General features: G+C 36.9%; 2 protein-coding genes across 2 annotated transcripts; both read left to right on the top strand.

Moving 5' to 3' along the window:
- Window positions 1-1840: 1840 nt before the first annotated feature.
- LOC106063893 (uncharacterized) lies at window positions 1841-3013 on the top strand. The gene is made up of 2 exons (XM_013222381.2): window positions 1841-2317; window positions 2987-3013. The coding sequence occupies exons 1-2, from the start codon at window positions 1841-1843 to the stop codon at window positions 3011-3013; spliced, it is 504 nt and encodes a 167-aa protein (XP_013077835.2).
- A 3442-nt stretch (window positions 3014-6455) lies between these two features.
- On the top strand, window positions 6456-6851 carry LOC129924850 (uncharacterized). The gene has a single exon (XM_056022157.1). It carries the CDS (start codon window positions 6456-6458, stop codon window positions 6849-6851), a length of 396 nt encoding a protein of 131 aa, XP_055878132.1.
- Window positions 6852-23059: the final 16208 nt, after the last annotated feature.

Below are 23059 nucleotides of genomic sequence, written 5' to 3'. Positions count from 1 at the left end.
TGATACACTTGTATTGATCTACTTGTTGTGATACACTTGTATTGATCTACTTGTTGTGATCTACTTGTATTGATCTACTTGTTGTGATACACTTGTATTGATCTACTTGTTGTGATACACTTGTATTGATCTACTTGTTGTGATACACTTGTAATGATCTACTTGTTGTGATACACTTGTATTGATCTACTTGTTGTGATACACTTGTATTGATCTACTTGTTGTGATACACTTGTATTGATCTACTTGTTGTGATCTACTTGTATTGATCTACTTGTTGTGATACACTTGTATTGATCTATTGTTGTGATACACTTGTATTGATCTACTTGTATTGATCTACTTTTATTAGTCTACTTTTAGTGATCTACTTGAAGTGATCTACTTGTAGTGATCTAATTGAAGTGATCTACTTGTATTGATACACTTGTAGTAATTGTAGTGATCTACGTATAGTGATCTATTTGTAGTAATCTGTAATGATATACTTGTAATGATTTACTTGTGATATACTTGTATGGATCAGCTTGTAGTGATCTACTTGTAGTGATCTACTTGTAGTGATCTACTTGTAGTGATCTACTTGTAGTGATCTACTTGTAATGATCTTCTTGTAGTGACCTACTTGTAGTGATCTACTTGTAGTGTAGTGATCCACTTGTATTGTTCTACTTGTAATGATCAACTTGTAGTGATCTACTTGTAGTGATCTACTTGTAGTGATCCAATTGTAGAGATAAAGTGATCGACTTGTAGTAATTTAAATGTAGTGATCCACTTGTAGTGATCGACTTTTAGTGACATTCTTTCAGTGATCTAATAATACTGAAATGTAATCGTGCTCAACATTGACTAGACTCAAACGTTTAAACACCTAACAATTTCTTCCCAACTTACTCTGAAGTAGTTTCCACTAATACACAATAATACAAAGCTTTTATAAAACATTTTCAACTTAGAATATCACCCAGACATCTACCTGGAAATCTAATCACAAAGAGTGTCAAATTGAGATTGAAATCGTCATTTCAAATCGTTGAACAGGCGATGCCCTGAGATCTCAATAAACGCTCTGTAAATTTACCATGAATTTATTACATCATTTCGTCATGCATCTCAAAAGAAAAATGTATGAAGTTTGAGATATTCAGAAACAAATAGACTCTTAAAACTGGAGGTAAATGCTAGATCAATGACGAATTTCCTGGCCGTTATATTTAAAAATTAGATCTTTTTGGCAATAATCTTTTGTTAGGGTCGATACGTATTCTGCTAGACATGAGTGCACTTTGATTGAGATCCCAAATATTTGTTGAATTCAAAATTAAATAATTCAACAGAATACAAAATTTTTCATTTCAACATTGAATAGTTAAAATCTATGCCAATTGCATCTAAAAATCATGAAGGTTTTTGGACGAACAATTAACAAAAGAGAATATTGATGTGCAGTGAATTGACCTAGTTTAATTGAATGAAATGGGAGGGGGGAATTCTATATCGTCTGCTCTTAGTCACGCGTGACTTTAATGTAACTACATTAGCAAACAGGGGCCATACTACAAATATTGAAATATATGTCAGTGCTTTCTCAATTAATTAAAATATTTAAAGAGAATGGTTGGCTAGTGAGTCACATAAGAACTAATTGGTTTAGCAAGGATTAGAATGAGAGAAATTACATGGAAAATGATAATACATTTAACTGCAGTTGCTACACTCTACTTCTATTAGCTGCCCAGTGTATGGAATGAATGGAAATTTCTTATGGTTTTGTATTTTTAAAAAGAGGAAAAGTTGTACGGACTTTTCAATTTCGAAAGTATATATAACAATCGAGATGGTATGGAACACTACATTTTCAGATTTTGAGACTCCTCATTTTGACAATCCTTTCATGTCTGATTTACTCAGCGACGGTGTGAAACAGATCTACGAGTTGGTCAACTACGTCGTCTTCTGCAACATCTTCTCCGTCTTCGGAATCTTTTCCAACATCATCAACATCATCGTCTTCTGCAGGCAGGGCCTGGACAGCACCGTCAACATCAGCTTCACCGGCGTGGCAGTCTCTGACCTCTGTAGCCTCGTGACCTTGCTGTGGTTCAACGTCTGCGTCAATCCGCTGTTCGTGAACTCGGGCGTGCCCATGGCGCCGTCAGAGGTGCAGCACCTTACTGGAGGGTTCCCCCACGCCTGCTTTGCGAGGATCACCTGCTGGATAACAGTGTATATCACGGCCGAGAGGTGCCTGTGTATTGTCTCGCCCCTGAAAATAAAGCAAATCATTACCACTAAGCGGGCGACTTCGGTTATTGTAGGTATCTACATAATAATGATAGCGTCACTACTTCCCGAATACACTACCATGTATATTGGATGGAGGCAGTATTCAGAGAAGAATCGATCCATTATAGGACTTATTCGAACTAAAGAAAACGACAAAGTCTCTGGGTTAACATTTCTCTTATACGCTATTTACATTTTAGTTTCGTTTTTCGCTGTTATATTTTTTACAACGATACTCGTAGTGAAGTTGAAGCAGAAAACGAAATGGCGAGAGGAATCGACTTTTGACGATAAACAATCGAATACCATTAGTAATCGAGATAAGAAAACGATTCGTATGGTCATCATGATTGCCGCTGTTTTGATCATCTGCTACCTGCCGTCAGTTCTGCTCAGTGCTGCAGGATTTATCGTTCCTGGATTTTTCGTTGTCGGCCAGTACTCTAACGTCTTCTTTGTCACGTGGTCGTTCGCGTTTGTTCTAGACTCGGTCAACTCCAGCGTGAATATAATACTCTACTACACCATGAGTTCTAAATATAGACAGACACTACATGAAATAATGGCTAGCAAAAACTCAAACACATAAAATTATCTTATCTTATCTTATAATATATAAACGTTTTTTCAAAAAAGAAGATGATTATGTCCTAAAACTCATGCTGCAAGGTTAAGAAAATTAAATCTTTTCTTGTAGAATGGTAACACGAGTGATCCTGATTAGAAAAAAAAATGTTTTTTTGTAAAATGTTTTACATGTTTCGGATGTTCCTTCAGAGTTGAAGATAATTACTTCCTAGTCCAAACCTCCCGCAGGACGACGGGGGATGGGAGCGGGCAGGGTTTGAACCCGGGACCATCGATAAATCTGAACGACAGTCCAGCGTGCAAACCGCACGACCAGGCAGCCAAAGAGAAAGAGAATAGATGCCCTAAATATATTACACCAGAACTGTACGCCATTTCCTAAACAATGTTTCTTATGTACTAGCGTTTAACTTACTTAGTTAAATTGACTTGATTCATTATAATTGTTTTTAAAGTATTTTTGTCTAGATACCTTTGTTTAATTCAGATGAACTTGTGTGATTGTAGAGATGATTATGTTAATTATTTTAACCCGTTTTAATTCCATAACACATCTTTCTCTTTTTAGTACAATATTTGGACTACCAATACAATGGATCATTTATATCGATGTGCTTATATACTAGTTGTTGTTTTAATGTTGTTTGTATTTTGGGTCATCCTTTAGAGTTGAGGTTAATCTAATTCCTAGTCCAAACCTAACACAGGATGACATGGGGGTAGCTGCTGGCAGCGTAGACCGAACGAAGGTCCAGCGCGCTTTGCCGCAAGACCAGGCAGATGTCTGTTTGTGTGCCTGTTAACTTCAGGTCTCAAAACTGAAAGGGCTAGCGATAAATCGTCTGCTTTGTGCTCAAAATGGATGCCAAGGCTACTTTAGGTCTTCAGAAAGCTAACCATTTGCACATTAAGTGAACAAGATTAGAAAGAGAGTTCGTGTTTTCACACAGACTCAAATGCGGTCTCCATTACGCGATGCAGGTAACAACGCAGGTTTCGATATTTTATGCACGACTATCAGAAACAATGAAATACAGGCTATCAACAACCACAATCTTAGTTCACTAAGTAAAGAAGTAAAGTCCCCCTTTTAGACCATGCGGTCTATACGGCAGATGATGTAAAGGTCATCTGTTATTCGGCCCACGCTTAACGACGTTGTCATGTGGCAAGCATAACGTGATAATGACCATCCGCCTTTACGTTTCTCCAACTAATGTGAGGTACCTATTACTGGGTGGACTCAGAGGCACTCATAAAGATCCCGAAATTAAAAAAAACAAAATCACAGGATTCGAACCCGGGACCCTCCGGTTTGGAAGCCAAGCGCTTTACCATTCAGCCACCACGCCTGCACTCCAAACACTACAAATGAAAAAAAGATGGACAATACAATAACATAGCAGTGGCTTAGCTAGGGCGGGGGGCTGGGGGGTCCAAATTTGAAATTACCACCCGGCTCCCACTTGAAAAGGGGAGGCCCCAAAATGAGTATCCTAAATTTGTTTTTACATTAACTATTACGCCATTATCTCATGTGACGATATTGAATGTCAAAATGCAGGGGACCCTAAAAAGGTCAAGCCCCCCCGGGTCCCCAAATCACTAGCTACGCCACTGAGACATAGGCTTACACATATGAAACCCTGAACTAGGATGTTTTCATGTAAGTAAAGTCTATGGTATTTTTCTTAGACACAACAGACGTGCGTAAGGCGAAGGCGTTGCTTACACAGCTGTATTGTTTGTCTTTCATGTTTCGGATGTTCCTTCAGATTTGAAGATAAATACATCCTAGCCCTACTAGGGACCAAAGACCATTGAGACCACTGAACGACAGTCCAAAGCGAATACTACATGGACATACAGGCTGACGTTGTTTTAATTTTTATTACAATTTTAAAGTTCAAAGTCTTGAATGAATGCCAGGCTCACTCCAAACACTAAGTTAAGTAGTAATGTTTCCCTTTCAGACGGTATGGTCTTTTATATTTAGAGAACAAAATACCAAGATAAATGTAGACAGGAGAACGGGATTGTGTACTAAGGACTAACTTGTTGTTGTTGTTGGCCAGCGGGGAGGAGCAGATAAGTAAAAGTGCTTTTAAAACGGGCCCAAAATATGTAAGCGTTTAAGTGTGGGTGGGGGCGCATTATGAAGCGGTTTTTTCTAAATCAAGTCAAAAGTCTATGCTGGAGAAATTACGATGTGCAGGTTAAAAAAAAAAAAAGAGGGTTCCTGAGAGCGAGAGAGAGAGAGAAGGAGAGAGAGAGAGAGAGAAGGAAAGAGAGAGCGGACCGAGGAAATTTCATTGTAACAGATACACTAATTTGCAGGCAAAAAAGTATTCTATGTTGATCCTTAAAATATGTCCCGTTTATAAAAAAAAAGAATGGGGTGTTCCGGCATAAAGCCTAGGACTAAATCAACGAGTGTAGCCGGTGTGTACTGATTATCTTGGTAACATAGTTTTTACGGAATCCTACTTAAAATAAATTAATATTTAAACGCTGCGATTTTGATCGTGAATATAACTTAGTTGTTCAAGGCTTGATTAAGTAAAAAAAGGTTAAATTTTCGTATTTAATCAACCACGGCAAGTGGGGGAAATTAGTGATGATCACCAAGTCATCAAGGCCTAGGATTTTATATTGTAGTTGATGCGCATTACCACTTCCGGCGATAACAACCTTACTGAACAAGTAACTTTTCCTTTCCACCAAAAACAACAAACTCTCGCAAGGAAAAATGAAACAAAAGTCTTTGTCCAGCATCAAGTTACCAGATCATCATCTCATGCAGTCATTCCAAGAATGTTTAAACTAATTGTAAAAAAAAAATGAATAGTTTTATTTGAAGAAGAAGCACGTTTATCTTTTTACTAATTGTATGATATTAAATTAATTTCATTTACTCGTCCGCTTTCGAAACGTACTTCACGTGACATATACGTAATAAAAGCCTGATACAGCAGACTTTGTTTGCTTTGTGATAAATTCTTGTTTGCGCAATGATTTCAGAAATATTAACCTGCAAAGCTATATTCTTAAACATAATGTTTTAAGTTTGACACTAAACACGTACTCTTCAAAAGATTGCTTAGCAATGTACGAGTTAGCACAATTGCATTCCTTACAAAGACATGTAATGACTATTTGTTGAGATGTCTGTTCCAATGTCATTAGGCATTAATTATAAAACATTCTACTTATTCAATGAGATTGAAGAAAAATATTAGAGGAGAAACTTTTTCTTGTACAGATTGAACTAGGAATCTTTAATTATTGAGTGAATAAATTAAAAAAAAAAGACGAATAAAAAATGTGTCATAACGTTTTAAAAAGGTTCATAGCATCGACAACCCTTAACTAATTGAAACCGAGAATCAGTTTTTTAAAACTGTTTAATAAAGAACAAGATGACGCTGAAGATGGAAATACGTCTTATGATAGTAATGACAGTAATATACAAGGATAGATCACGTTTCATCCAATGGCAATTTAAGTGGGTATTGTATATCTGGAAGCATTAATGAGGTTGTAAAGATTCGGAAATTTCGCGACGGTATATAACTGAGATGACGCTGAACTCTTCTTTTACTAGTTTTGAGAATCCTTGGAAGTCTGACTTGATCAGCGATAGTGTGAAGCAGATCTACGAGCTGGTCAACTACGTCGTCTTCTGCAACATCCTCTCTGTCTTCGGAATACTTTCCAACATCATCAACATCATCGTCTTCTGCAGGCAGGGCCTGAACAGCACCGTCAACATCAGCTTCCTGGCTATGGCCGTTTCCGACTTTTGTAGCTTCGTGACCTTGCTGTGGTTCAACGTCTGCGTCAACCCCCTGTTCGTGAACTCGGACGTGCCCATGGACTCATCAGAGGTGCAGCACCTTACTGGAGGGTTCCCCCACAACTGCTTCATGAGGATCACCTGCTGGATAACAGTGTATATCACGGCCGAGAGGTGACTGTGTATTGTCTCGCCTCTGAAAGTTAAAAGAATCATTACCACCAAGCGGGCGACATCGATTATATTTGGCATCTACATACTAATGATAGCGTCACTACTTCCCGAATACACTACCATGTATATTGGGTGGAAAGAGTACCCAGAAACGAATCGATCTCTTTTAGGACTCATTAGAACCAAAGAAAACGACAAAGTCTCTGGGTTAACATTTCTCTTGTACGCTATTTACATTTTAGTATCGTTTTTTGCCCTCATTTTTTTCACAACGATTCTTGTAGTAAAATTAAAGCAAAAAACGAAATGGAGAGAAGAATCGACTTTTGACAATAAACAATCGAATACCATTAGTAAACGAGATAAGAAAACCATCCGTATGGTCATCATGATCGCCGCTGTTTTAATCCTCTGCTACCTGCCGTCAGTTCTGCTAAGTGCTGCAGGATTTATCGTTCCTGGATTTTTCGATGTCGGCCAGTACTCTAACGTCTTCTTTGTCACGTGGTCGTTCGCGTTTGTTCTAGACTCGGTGAACTCCAGTGTGAATATAATACTCTACTACACCATGAGTTCTAAATATAGAAAGACATTACATGAAATAATATGTAAGCCAAACTCAAATGCATAGAATTTAAATTTGTTGTTCTTTTTGCTAAATTTTATTTCTATCTATTATAGTATCCGCTACGTTGAAATTCGCACTAGATGTTATGTAAGAGTTTTTTTGTTGTTTTTTTTTTTGTTTCTTTGTTAGGTAGTTGAGTTTAAGGAATGCTAGAATTCACGAGACAATTATATGCAGAGCCAATAGTTGAAAAATGGAGAAAGCAACAACAACAACAAAAAAAAAAAGGTTACGGACAAAAAAAAATATACATTGTTTATTGGTGGAAGCCAAGACATTTCTGTTACCATTAATGTAAGGGATACTAGAAGTTAAGGGTCTATTGTATCGGGGGTTTTGGGCGTTATAGTGTGGAACCAGTGGCGTAGCTAGGGTTGGTGGGTCCAAATTCGAAAGTACCCACTGGCTCCCCACTTGAGGGGGACTCCTGTTGAAAGTTCTAATTTTTTTACATAAAATATTTTATATTAAGCCACTGCCATGTACTCACGTATAGTCAAAATACTAGACAGCATTGATCTAGAAGATGTTATAGATGACCTTTGCTGCACAGAAAACACGACGTGAAGCGATATGATTGAGATTTGTCACATGTTGCATTATTAGCCAATAAACAACGGTATTACCCATTGAAAGAGTCTTAATGATCATTTTCTGTTAATTTTACTTATATACTGTACCAATTTGGAAGGAACTTAGACTTAAATAGGCCTATTCATTAAGTACATTATCTTATGTCATAATGTCTAATGTCAAAATGCTGCTGGGGCCCATAGCTACGCGGGACGTTACATTGGAGATTAAAAATAAAGGATCCCGACAAAACAAACAGCATGAAACCTATCAACTATTTCAACGGTGCGAAGTACAAGTATTAGGAATTCTAGTGTTCACGGTAGGGGTAATGTACATTTCGGTGTACTCTGGTATTTAAATGTGAAAGGCAATGCTATACTGACTAGATCTTCACCTAGATTTGGCTTAGAGCGTATAAGGAATAAATTTGTGGCAGAGGATACTAGTCCTTATGGGTTTAAAAAAATATGTGATGGAGCGTTATTGTGCATACAAATATTGTAGTAAATCTAAGGCAAGCAACGCAACGCAGCTCTACAGTAAATAAATTTGTTTATTTACCAGGACAAACACATAACAACCTTCTACATTCAAAGAGTCCTGTTCTATACCCAGCGAACTTGAATATAGACCAACGACCAACATTCCCTGATTCTCTGCAGGTCCCTACCACAGTCTTCAGGCAGCACAAAGGACGGCTCCTTAGTTCCGAACAGACTCTTCCCAATCTCTTGATGCTGATGTTATCTCCACTATCCCAGCGTCCCCCTGTCCTTGTCCAATAGTGCGCTCGTACGCACCACAAGCAATGGTGCAAGACAGGGCTACAACAATATTTAAAAAACAAATTAAATTTTTAGTAGAGTTCATTTTTCAGCTCCATTTTTTTTCTTTTTATTATTTTCGTTACAATTTAAAATGAATGTTTCCTGGTAGCTAAGCACGACTATCAGTTATTGTTATATAAATATATACATTACAATCTTCCATTTGTTTGCCAACGTGTAAAAAAAAACAACTCAACATTCATGTTTACCAGAAAGTCAACAAACAGGACCAAATGGATTGTAGGACTTTCACATAATAAAAAACTAGACAGACTTCTTAACGGCAACAATCCTTATATATCGGACTCTTAACTATCAACATTCTATTTAGGTGACGCTTTCCATGACATTAGCACTTTCTTTTCTTTCGTCCTTAACCCTTTCACGTCTGGCCGGAAGCGATATCGTTTAACTTATTTGCCCAGTACAGTTCTGGATGGTGCGCACCTAGTGAAAGATCGCTAGTGGTGTGCAGAGAAACAACTCTATTAGTAAGTTTAAAAAAATTGTTTTCTATCCTGGTGTAATTTAAGAGAAAACGAAAGGCAATTCAACAAACCAGTTCACAAAAAAAAACTCTTTTTTTAATACCAACAAAATAATAAGACAAATACAGAGAGCCATCAAACAAGATATATAATTTTGTTTCTCATTTCTGCAGTTGACCCAGTTTAGCACACTTTTAACAGAAACTCTCTCTATAAAAAAAAAAACATTTTTTTTCCTCTGGTACAGAAGAGTGCACAATACATTGGGGGCGGGGGGGGGGGGGAGAGATGTGTATATTTACAACCCAACATTCTTCCTTTGCCCATATCAGATGAATCTGGAACATGTAAAAACAATACAGTGCTGGAAATCATTTGTCACAAATCAGTTCTTTGACCATAGACATCTCTTATCTCATATAATACAGACGTTACTTCAAAAAAAGAAGATGATTACGTCCTACGCGTCATGCATTCAGTCATGCATATTAACCAATGACCTAAATTTCTGCCAAGTCACTGGTTTTCCTGGCTAGCTCAGGCAATCCATTCCATGCTCTAATAGCACTAGGGAAGAAGGAGTGTTTGTACAAATTTGTCCTAGCATATGGGATGAGAAATATGCCTTTATCTTTGTGTGTATTTCTGAGTATTTTATTAAATTTTGTTTTTGTATTTGAAGATTATGGTTCAGTGTGTTATGTATAATTGCTACTTGACATTTGAGTCTTCTATCCTGAAGGCTTTCTAAATTCGGGGATTTAACTAAAGGTGTTACTCTTGTTTGTCTAGTCAAATGCGAATATTCGTTTGTTATGAATCTCACTGCTCTATTTTGTGTCTGTTCCAATTTCTTAATATTTTCTTGAGTTGAGGGGTCCCAAACGGAGGATGCAATTCCAAGGTTAAATAACATTTTAGTTTTATGTTCTTATTTGATGTATAGAAATTTCTTTTAATAAATCCATAGAAATGTAAAGATACGCAAACGAAAGGTTTTCTATTCGCACATATTTAATTCTATTTTTTGATACCCGGCTACCATAGTGACGAACAAAGAATCTTTTGAGTTCGCACCTCGCACAAAAGAAAACTTGTGATTTTAATTACAAAATATCTAAATGCAACACAATTCCCATATTTCCGAGATTTTTTATCCGTAATGATCATAATAATAATAATTATAATTTTTTTTGTCCGTATAGAAATTCGTCTTACAATTTGTGCATTACATGGCATTACACTAAACAAAAAACATTTTAACTATATCACACAAATTGCTTGTCGCCACAGTGCAGCGCCATTTTGAATGTCCTCCTTTTCGCGCGTATATCATCTGTCCGGCAAGCATTGGCCTAAATAGTGAAATATGCGGTCGTAGTGGGCCCCGCTCTTTCATAGGCCATGCGCTGATTCTAGGTGTAAGTTATTAAATTAAACCATTTTAACTTATATATAATAACAGGGGTTCCGCGGCCTCTTTATTTTCCAGGGCCGCCTGGAAATCTACTGAAATTATTAAAATCTCCGGAAAAAAGACAAGATTGTTATTCTTGGGATGCCATTAAATGAAAACTGCATTGTGAGCTTTCATTTAATAAAAATTTATTGCAAAGACGAATGTATTTTCTAATATAAAATCTTAATTTTGACATTTCGCTTATCCCTACCCAGAGTAGGCCCCGAGTACTCCGTTCAGCATGAGCCCCTTAATTATTAGGGCCGACCCTAGCTGCACTGTTAGCAAAAAAACTCGATTGCAAAGCTCACTGCAAAGACTCCTTGAAATAATAAAGCAAATACAAAACAATATTTAATAAAATACTTAGAAAGACACAAAGATAAAGGCACATTTCTCGTTCCTTATGCTAGGACAAATTTGTACAAATACTCCTTCTTCCCTAGTGCTATTAGAGCATGGAATGGGTTGCCTGAGCTAGCCAGGAAAACCAGTGACTTGGCAGAATTTAGGTCATTGGTTAATATGCATGACTAAATGCATGACGCGTAGGACGTAATCATCTTCTTTTTTGAAGTAACGTCTGTTTTATATAAGAAAAGATAAGTACAAGAAATAACTAGAAAAAGAAATGATACATCAATATTAGATTGATAAAGTAGAAAAAGATGTTTAAAAAATATTTTTTTTTATTACTTTTTCAGCTTATTTTTAAAACAAACTTCTGAAGTAGGGGAGGTAATTAAATTAATTTACTCGTCCATTTTTATGACCCACCTTTTACCAATGATTCGTGTAAAAATCATACAAAGTTTATTATTATAATTTTAAAAGTTTGCTTTTTAGCATAATATTGTTTGCTTTGGAAAAAAAAATTATCTGTGAGCTATATTTTAAACAGCTTTTAACCAATTTTGTTAGCAATGTGTGCACACGCCAAGTTGCGTTCCTTGCGATTACTGAGAATTACTATTGATCCAGAGCTATGCGTCCTGAGTTATTTAATATAAACTATTGACTTACTTGTTCAATGTGATTAAGAAAAGTGGAAGATAGACACTTAATGCTGTCTAGGGTGAACTTAAAGGCTTTAATAATAGACTGCATCAATCTATCAAAAAGTAAAATTTAACAGTGGATGTGATAACATACCAGTGTCGAAAACGCATAACTAATTAAAACCGAAAATAATTTTTTTTTCTACTGTTTCAAATACATTAAATGGCACGGAAGGTGGAAATATATTTAACTATTATAATGACTGTAGTATACTCTGATAGACTAGGTTTCAGCGAATGGCAGTTTAAATGGGTATTTTATTTCTAAAAGTGTCGGGTAGGTTTTTAGGATTCGGTAATTTAGTGGGGGCGCTGTTTTGTTGACATGGCGTGAAACTCGTCTCTTAAAGAGTTGAAGATTACAGATTATGACACCACGATGTCTGACTTACTCAGCGATGGTGTGAAACAGATCTACGAGCTGGTCAACTACGTCGTCTTCTGCAACATCTTCTCCGTCTTCGGAATCTTTTCCAACATCATCAACATCATCGTCTTCTGCAGGCAGGGCCTGGACAGCACCGTCAACATCAGCTTCACCGGAGTGGCAGTTTCTGACCTCTGTAGCCTCGTGACTTTGCTGTGGTTCAACGTCTGCGTCAATCCGCTGTTCGTGAACTCGGGCGTGCCCATGGCGCCGTCAGAGGTGCAGCACCTTACTGGAGGGTTCCCCCACGCCTGCTTTGCGAGGATCACCTGCTGGATAACAGTGTATATCACAGCCGAGAGGTGTCTCTGTATTGTCTCGCCCCTGAAAATAAAAAGAATCATTACCACCAAGCGGGCGACATCGATTATAGTTGGCATCTATATCCTAATTATAGCGTCTCTACTTCCCGAATACACTACTATGTATATTGGGTGGAAAGAATACCCAGAAATGAATCGATCTCTTTTAGGACTCATTAGAACCAAAGAAAACGACAAAGTCTCTGGGTTAACATTTCTCTTGTACGCTATTTATATTTTAGTATCGTTTTTCGCTATCATTGTTTTCACAACGATACTAGTTGTCAAATTAAAGCAAAAAACGAAATGGCGAGAGGAATCGACCTTTGACGATAAACAATCGAATACCATTAGCAATCGTGATAAGAAAACGGTTCGTATGGTTATCGTAATCGCTTTGGTTTTAATCGTCTGTTACCTGCCTTCAGTTCTGCTATGCACCACAGGATTTATCGTTCCTGGATTTTTCGTTGTCGGCCAGTACTCTAACGTCTTCTTTGTCACGTGGTCGTTCGCGTTTGTTCTAGACTCGGTCAACTCCAGCGTGAACATAATACTCTACTACACCATGAGTTCTAAATATAGACGGACACTGCATGAAATTCTATCTAGGAAGAAAACAAGTGAATAGAGGTTTTTATTTTGTTGAGAACAAATTTAATATCAAAGTGTGGAAACGAGGACAAAGAGGGAGGGGGGGGGGATTTCATTAAAAAAAAAACAATATGTAAAGCAAGACTTAAAATTTGTTTATTATTTACATTACATTTGAATTACGAAAAAAAAGTGAAATCCTATAGCTTTAAAAGAATAGGTACATTCCAAAAGAACTAATCTAGTTTGAATAAGATCTATTGAACGAAGGAGAAGATCCTCAAACGTTTTAAATACCTTTGATCACTCCCGAGTACATTTTATGTTTTTTTGCTATTGTGTTAATTATCTTAATGTTATGAAGTTTTACCAGCGTAACAGTTTGGTCCAAAAATCTCACCAGACCTGTTAACAAGCCAAGAGTACAGTAGTGGTAATAATTATGAAGAGTACAATAGTTGTATTAATTCTGAAGAGTACAGTAGTGGTATTAATTCTGAAGAGTACAGTAGTGGTATTAATTCTGACGAGTACAGTAATGGTATTAATTCTGAAGAAGGCAAGAATAGTAGAGATTTCGATGTCAATGAAGAATTTTACCAGATCCATGGAGACGATGATGTAAAGATCGTCTGCTCCTTTCGCCAAGGGTGTCATGTGACCTGCGCAGAGACTAAACGGTTTTATTTTCCCCCAACAATTATCATAGTGTCACTTATCCATTAGGGTGAACTCAGGGACCTCTAAAAATCTCACAATTTAACGATGATGTAAAGATCGTCTGCTCCTTTCGCCAAGGGTGTCATGTGACCTGCGCAGAGACTAAACGGTTTTATTTTCCCCCAACAATTATCATAGTGTCACTTATCCATTAGGGTGAACTCAGGGACCTCTAAAAATCTCACAATTTTTAAATCATATTTTTATATACACAAGTGTATACGGAGGCGCGGCGGCTGAGTGCTAGGCTTCCGAACTTGAGGGTCCGGGGTTCGAATCTGGGTGAAAACTGGTATTTTTATTTTCTGGATTTTTAGGACGCCTCTGAGTCCACCCAGTTCTAATGGGTACCAGACATTAGCCACATGACACTCTCGTTAACCGTGGGCCACAAAAACAGACGACCTTCAAATCATCTGCCCTATAGATCCCATGGTCTGAAAGGAGAACTTTACTTTTTTTTTCATTTAACTTTACATCATACTTTTACAAACATACATAAAGACTAGCTCCTACGTTTATATCGGGAATGTTCATCTTGACATTTGAAGACTTTCCACCTTTCCCCCCTGACATTATATATCATTTTTCTTGAAGTGTGTTTCTGCCTTGCGAATCAACAGACATAGCTTCCAAGTGAAGTGTCCAGCTGTTTGCTTGCCCCGTCACAAAATATCTGCTCACAAAAATATTGATTTCACGTGGGCCCTTAGAATAAATGTTTACATTACAACCGTGCCTGGATGAGGTAAAGCTAGAACAAGTTTCGTGAATTCAAATATGCTAACACGTTCCTCGTGTAGATAGATTACACAACTTTTGTAGAAATAGTTATGTAATTTTTTTTTCATTTATATACTATAGTTAATAACGAATTATTTGTACTTCGATCAATACAAAAATAAAGTTTGATTTTTTTATTTTTTTTTTCCAAAGCGTATTATCAATGTAAACAAATTTCCTAATTAGTTCCTAATTATTTTTTTCCCATGATGGAAAGAATATATTTCCAGGAAGCCCAACAGGCAGACGAGACTCCAGACAGAACCTGATCAATAAGACTTTTCAAAATAAAAACACAAGATGAAATATAAAAATTATTTTTTTTTGAGCCCAAACTGGCAACCGAATTTTGTTTTTACACTTTTAATGTTCTCATCTTAGTCTTAATGCAATAACAAGACTGGATTGTCTTTTCCTATACTTTAGTTTCGTTTATAGGCTAAATAAGAGTATTTCTTCTATTTCGGAAAAAAAAAAAAAAAAACTATAACTAGCTAGCTATTTGGTTATCCGGTGTACAAAAAAGAAAAGAAGTTTTGAAATAGACAGTTGTTGTTTTTTTTTTTTTTTTGAAGATATATAATAATTTTTAGCATTGCGGTCCGAGGGTGATATCACCCTTCATTTGTAGTTCAATTATGTTAAGTTGGCAACATTGTCTTTTTAAAAGCGGTTAGGTTCAATGTACATAAAAATCAACAAAAAATGCATGAGCTAAAGTAGTCACAGGCCCCTAGGCCCTAGGCGTGTATGAATGTTATCTGTGTCTTGATGGAATAATAATAAAATAATAATAAAATAATCATTTCATTTAGGCTACACAGCCCTGTTAACAAGGCTCTATGATAACATAACAAATATAAACACGAGAGTTAAAATGGCATACTGATCTAAAACAACACAAATAAAAATGATAATTTATGAAGAAAAACTTTTATAAAAACTTTTTTTTTAAAGCAACACGAAGTGTACTCAAATTAGTTTGGATCAGTCTTGTCATTAAATTTGTAATAGATCTAGAGTCTAGACCAACAACAATACATTTGTGCGATTAATAATTTTTTTTACCATTTGTTTTTGTTTAGTTCTATTGCATGCTTTTAGCTTTCCTGTCACTTATCTGGACCAGTTGGGAGAATGAAAGGAAAAGAAAGGCAGATCTGAGTGGATTTTAGCGGAATTGCGTTTTTAAAAGCATTTACAGAAAAATAAAGGGGGGGGGGAGGGAAAGCGACCTCGTGGCTAACGCCTCCTCGGGCAGACGTGCTAACCACTCTGCTAGTGACGCATTTATGACTAGAGAAGAATGTATAGTCTTATTTGTTTGTTTTAATTTACGCCACCACCTTAGTCAAGCACTATTTCTTTCTCTTGTTAGAGATAACACCCAGAATAATTAATTAAATTAATTACGAATAGCTAATTAACTAATCTGTTGTTGTTTTTTTGTATTGATTCTTGTGTTGGCGTGTAAAAGAAATAATTGTGCAATATTGCAGCTTGATCCGAGCTTGGAAGTGGTAGTAATAACTTGTACAAACTTTTGAACAGACAGACAGACAGACATAGTGAGTTGTTATAGGCGGCTTTGTAAAAAAAAGAAAGATAAAACCTTCTTCATACAACTTATAGAACAATTATTTTGCGGTTAATAACCAATAAATGTTAACATAAAAAAGAACTATGGTCTAAACTGCCCACATGTTGTGACGTTGCAAGTCAGTGTTCAGGCCTTCTATAACAGATAGTCTCGCCTGAGTTTGATTTGGACAGGGAGATAATTTTCCTTATTTCTGATGAAACGTCTGAATCATATAAGAGAAATAATATTATTTCTTACTATTATTTCTTATGATTTCTTATTTGATCTTTAAAACATTTGCATTGCGTTCTCCGATCTTATGAAATAGAAATGGAAAATGGCCGAGTCAACAAGGTTAAACATTGATTCAAGTGAATTCCTTCTTTTTTAAAAATTCCCAGCTTGCGTGCCGAATTCACACATTCCCTAGACACCCGGATGTCAGTTTAACTTTCTAGAATAGTGATAATAAGATGAGTGCGAAGCAAGGAAAGATAACTCAACAGGAACAAGGGAAAGAAACAAGGCTATGGCGGAAATGGTTTTCTCCCTTGATCTGAATGCACTTCATGATTAGCGTTATAATAATCATGACATCTACTGGCAAGCATTAATAGGATTATAAAGATATTCTTGGCACAACGCTAAGTATAAAATCAGCACAAGTAAAGCGTTGTGAATTTTCTACCCATTTTATCATATACTAATCTTTATTTCTGTTATAGAAAATGTAAAATAAATACTTAAAAAAAAAAAAATTGTATCCACTATTTTGATTCAATCATGTAATTCATTTTTAATAGATCTAGACTACCAATAATACATTTGTGCTATTATTTATTGTTTTAGTTTACCACAACTTTTATGCTTATAGTGCGCTATGGTCCAAACACTTTTGTTGACCAGTGGGGGAGGGGCTATCTTCGAGAAGGTTTCCGTGCTGCCTTTTCAAAAGCGATTTTTTTTAAAAAAAAAAGAAAGTTGCTCGAGTCTAAATTCGAACTCGAGCCTCCGTGATGGAAGGCCGATATGTTTACCTCTGAGCTTTTTAAGTATTCATAAAAAATAGGTTTTATACTTAGCTTAAAATTGTTAGTGAACGAACTAATTCTCTACAAAAGGTTTATCTCCCATTAGCTTAGTACAAAAATAAATACATTGATTACGACTAATAGATTTTACTAATTTTTTATTTTTTTTTTATTCGTGTGTTGTTATCGGTGATGAATAATTGTTCAAAGTTTCAGCTTTATCCGAGAATGGGAAATGGGAGAAATAATTTGCACAAGATTTTCGCCAGACAGATAGACTTGATTTAAACTTGGTACAATATTTTCTTTTATAAAGAATCTGTAGAACGATTTCGAAAGCAGTAGACCGGAACAGGTTTGCGGTCCATTACTCTGGGAAGGTTTAGAAGTTTAGACTAACTCATCCGAAAGTCTATTTCATGCAAAAAGGGTAAGCAACTCAAGATAATGGTAATACTAAGTTAGACAACTCAAGTCTATCACCATCGCCTGAAGCACATACACTGGCATCAATAAAATGCTCGAATAACTGTACCGAGTTAGGGAGAACTCTGTTCAATTTATGTCTGGCTTTATTCTTGTGCTTCATTGACAATGTCTGTAAGAGTAGTTCTCAAACAGAATGAGCGTACTTTCACGAGTTTATTACTTTGCTGTAGCCAAGGCACGTACTAAGATTCTTTTTGAAAAATACAGATTTAACTTTCTGGAAACTGGAGTTCTTTTGTGTGTGTGTTTGTGTGTGTCTGTGTACGAGTCGAGGATTCTTTTGGTGGATAAAAATACTTTCACTCTCCAACTCTCTCTCTCTCTCTCTCTCTCTCACGCATCTCACTCTTCTATTCTCTCTATATATGTATAACTCTAAAAACATAAAAAATATTTAAAACAAACAAAGTCTATACGAAGTGCGAGGTAAAGTAAAGTTCCCCTTGCAGACCTTGCGAATACGAGTGTAGTTGTGTCAATTAGCTTGCATCAGTTATGTGATTCAGTTTGTCATAGATGTAGACCAACAACAACACTAAATCTATGCCGATTAGAAATATTTTTTACCAATTGTTTTTGTTTAGCAGTATTTCATGCTTTTAGCATTCTCAATGCACTTGATTGGATCAGTTGGAAAGGGGTCAGTATAATAAAGGAGTCTCTGAGTGATTGCTTATTTATTTTTTTTTAAAGTGACCGACCTGAATTCGAATTCGACGGCTTAGGAATGTAAGTTTTATGGCTATTTACAAACTTTTCTTTCTACAAACAATACAGAGGACTAATTCCACATATAGGAGGCGCGGTGGCTGAGCGGTAAAGCGCTTGGTTTCTGAACCGGGGGTCCAGAGTTCAAATCCTGGTGAAGATTGGGATTTTTATTTTCGGGATCTTTGGGCGCCTCTGAGTCCACCCAGCTCCTATGGGTACCTGACATTAGTTGGGGAAAAGTAAAGGCGGTTGGTCGTTGTGCTGGCCACATGACACCCTTGTTAACCGTAGGCCACAGAAACAGATGACCTTTACATCAACTGCCCTATAGACCACAAGGTCTGAAGGGAGAACTTTAATTCCACGTATACCATTTAAAATAATTGTGCCAAATTTCACCTTGATCCGAGATTGGGTGTGAGAGAAATAACGTGTACTTCCTTTTTACCAGACAGACGGACAGACGGACAGACAGAGTGAGTTAATATAATCTTTGTAAAAACAAAACAAAAAACAACTTTGTAATGTCATTATGTAATGACAAAGTTAAATAGCAAAAAAATTTTTTTTACATTCTTATACAATTTTAGTTCAGTAGATTAGAAAAAAAACAAAATGAACACCTTATAATTTTTAAAAAGTCAGAACTATTCTGTATCATACATTGAAACATATTGATTACAACAAAAATCTTATCTTATATAATACAGACGTTACTTCAAAAAAGAAGATGATTACGTCCTACGCGTCATGCATTTAGTCATGCATATTAACCAATGACTTAAATTCTGCCAAGTCACTGGTTTTCCTGGCTAGCTCAGGCAACCCATTCCATGCTCTAATAGCACTAGGGAAGAAGGAGTATTTGTACAAATTTGTCCTAGCATATGGGACGAGGAATGTGCCTTTATCTTTGTGTCTTTCAGAGTATTTTATTAAATTTTGTTTTTGTATTTGAAGATTATGTATATCTATATCTATATTAAATATCTTTCAAAAGAGCAAGATATGATCCAATGCAACGTTATATAAACTAATTAGGCAAACCATTGAAATACGAGAAGGTCTCAGCTGACAACCTTAGTCTGACATTTATAAATAGAAACATTTCTGTGAGTGCTTGAAGGGAAATGTAATTCAAAATTCTCAAATAGCCAAGGGAGATCATTTTTGTGTTTTTCGTTTGTTTTTATATCCTCGGGTGGTAGTTACCATGGTTTCCAAGAAATCATTGCGACAGAATAAAAGAATTTTTCCTTTTAGATTTGGCAATAAATGGAACAGATGATGTAAAGTGCGTGTGCTTCTATGACCGATGGTTAACAAGGATGTCATGTGACTAGCACAACCACCAACCGTTTCATTTTTTCACAACCAAGGTTAATAATCAGCTGAGTTAATCCAATTTTGGATAACAATAATATACAATTTTCATATTCTTCTTCTTCTTCTAGCCAGCTTTATTGCTGCTGAGATGTGAGCTCTTTTGCAGACTGTGCCAAGGAAAAAAAAAGTGTTTCTGTTTTACAATTTTCATATAAAAGTCAAGCGTCTTATCACCCAACTACTAGGTCTCTAGGAGGGGAAAATATGAATGATCATAAACAAATCCTAGTTTCCAGTCAACATTACAACTTATTAGTGTATATTATTTTACGTCTCCAGTTCAAACCTCTCTCGTGACTAAACCTAGCTACACCTCCAAGAATCACAAAGTAGCCAAATGTAATCCACCAGATACTGCAGCATTTTCAGTCTCTGTTTCTCCCCCACCCCCAGCCTCTGGTGTGTTCGACACCTGCGATACCGAGCCGCTCCTTTGTGCTCCTTTATGCTTGCTCTCCATGTGGGCCTATCGTAGACAACCAAATTGTATTAGATAACATATTTCAATCCAAACAAGACATTCCTCTCTTTAATTTATATAGTGCAGTTAATATAATGTAGGCTCTCTGCTCTATGAAAACATATCAGACACAAACACGAGAGTTAAAATGACAAACTAATCTAAATAACTCTTGAACAGGTAGGTCTAGAAGAATGGAGTGAAGCATGTTGTCTGTCTGAGCTCAATTGGGAGTGAGTTCCAAACCTTTGGGTCGCAGACCGTAGCTTTTGAGGGACAAACGTGGCACCACTAGAAGCGTTGAGTCTATGGAGCGCAGGGTGCTCTGAGGGACACATATAGAGTGATCAGTTCCATAAGGTACTAGGGAATTCTTTTGTTGTAGATGCACTGATGATAAAATGTGGCCACCTTGTCGTCTATTCTTGCACTCACAGGAAGCATTGGAGTGTACTCAGGAGAGTTGTGGGAGAATCGTGGAGCTATCTGTGCAGCGCTTTCTGAATTCTCAGTAACCCAGCAATTTATCATCAGGTCTACTCGCCAGCATAGCATTGCAGTAGTCAAGGCTGGAGAGTATGAATGTCACAGATATCTTTTATTGTTGACTCAGTTGTGCAGTAGGTTCGGCTTAATCTTAATAGCACGCGCAGTGGATGAGTGGTAAAGTGCTAGGCTTCCGGGTTCGAAACCATGTGAAAACTGGAAGTTTGAGTTACCACATTATAGGGCGCCTCTGAGTGCAACCTAATCTAACGGTTATCAGACATTAGTTGGGGAAAAGTAAATGCGGTTTGTCGTTGTGCTGGCCTGGTGGTTAACCGTAGGTCACAGAAGCAGACCACAGAGGAAAACAGAAGACAGAAGAAGAAGACAGAAAAAAAAGGCAGCAGAGGAAGGCAGAAGAGGAAGACAGAAAAGGAAGGCAGAAGAGGAAGGCAGAAGAGGAAGACAGAAGAGGAAGGCAGAAGAGAAAGGCAGAAGAGGAAGACAGAAGAGGAAGGCAGAAGAGGAAGGCAGAAGAGGAAGACAAGAGGAAGACAAGAGAAAGACAGAAGACAGAAGAAGAATACAGAAAAGGAAGGCAGAAGAGGAAGACAGAAGAGGAAGGCAGAAGAGGAAGGCAGAAGAGGAAGACAGAAGAGGAAGGCAGAAGAGGAAGGCAGAAGAGGAAGACAGAAGACAGGAGAAGAAGGCAGAAGAGGAAGGCAGAAGAGGAAACAGAAGAGGAAGACAGAAGACAGGAGAAGAAGGCAGAAGAGGAAGGCAGAAGAGGAAGACAGAAGAGGAAGGCAGAAGAGGAAGACAGAAGACAGGAGAAGAAGGCAGAAGAGGAAGGCAGAAGAGGAAGACAGAAGAGGAAGGCAGAAGAGGAAGACAGAAGACAGGAGAAGAAGGCAGAAGAGGAAGGCAGAAGAGGAAGGCAGAAGAGGAAGACAGAAGACAGGAGAAGAAGGCAGAAAAGGAAGACAGAAGAGGAAGCCACAATTATAATTGGTGGAAGACATCAAAGCATGCACTGAACGATCCTTCAGGAGACTTTCCGGAACAGCTGAGACCCGAGAAAAATAAAGTAATAAAAATAAATATAAAACCATGAATAGGTTGACGGAATATGAAAGAAATATAATCTAATAGTTACAAGTATTATTTGAATGATATTCACAGATATATCTTGATACTCTCTACATTAATAAAACAAAGAAATAGAATGTATTTGTTCAAAGTTTTACTCCGCTTTCAACAGTATTTTCATAATCATTTAGTAACGAAGCAAAAAATGTGTTGACCAAAAAAACGTTTTATTTTTTACAATGAAACAACAATTTTAAAAATATGCAAATTAATTAGCATGATTTAATTAAGTAACATTATCAGTTTGTAGGACAATATAAAGCTAGCTAGAAACAACAGAGGCTATGTGTATATTGATAATTGCAGGGCTTTCGAACCGAATCTTCAAATCAAATCTTGGTGAAGACTGAAAGTTGAACTTTGGGATTTGTAGGGCGCCCCTGAGTCCACCCAAATCTACTGGGTACCTGACATTAGTTGGAAAAGTAAAGGCGGTTGGTCGTTGTGCTGGCCACATGTCACCCTCGTTATTCGTCTGCCATAGAAAGCGATGAGTTTAACATCATCTGCCCTATAGATGTCAAGGTCTGAAAGGACCACTTTCTTATATATACATATATAAACTTAGAGAGAGAGAGAGAGCGAGAAAGAGAGAGAACGAATAATTACTGAACTTTTTAAGTAGGCGCGGTGATTTTTTTTTTCAAAACCCTAACCCCAGTAAACCCTAACTCTATTAAAATAAATAAATTCACTCCGCCCCCACCCTCAACTCCCAATCCCTAAGCCCCATAGCAAACTCCCTGTTTCAACAATAACAACAACTCGAGAATTTCAAATGTTGAAAGAGACCCAAGACCTGGTGGATGCGCTCCCTTCGTTTCCAATCAGGTAAACATTAGCAATGTAGAAAAAGTAAACAATTTACGCTTAGAAAATTGTATATATTTGATTAGTTTGATGGCCTTTTATGGCAAACTGACCTGAAAAACGGTCCTTTGGGTCTGAAAGGTAAATAAAAACATCCTATTCATACATATATATATTAGCCAGCGTTAGCTCTGGTGTCCGAAGTGCTTCTTTGAAAGTAAAGTGGACATTATCCAGGGTGTGTAG

Source organism: Biomphalaria glabrata, chromosome 2, assembly GCF_947242115.1.
Source record: "Biomphalaria glabrata chromosome 2, xgBioGlab47.1, whole genome shotgun sequence".
In the NCBI taxonomy this organism is placed as follows: domain Eukaryota; kingdom Metazoa; phylum Mollusca; class Gastropoda; family Planorbidae; genus Biomphalaria; species Biomphalaria glabrata.
This window is presented reverse-complemented; position numbering and strand designations above follow the sequence as displayed.

What these genes read in the sequence shown, in the direction of transcription:
- LOC106063893 (XM_013222381.2), top strand. Translation starts at nt 1,841, where the DNA reads ATGGTATGGAACACTACATTTTCAGATTTTGAGACTCCTCATTTTGAC. An exon ending in AGCGGGCGACTTCGGTTATT is followed by an intron (nt 2,318 to 2,986) that starts GTAGGTATCTAC and finishes CTTTTCTTGTAG; the next exon opens with AATGGTAACACGAGTGATCC.
- LOC129924850 (XM_056022157.1), top strand. Translation starts at nt 6,456, where the DNA reads ATGACGCTGAACTCTTCTTTTACTAGTTTTGAGAATCCTTGGAAGTCT.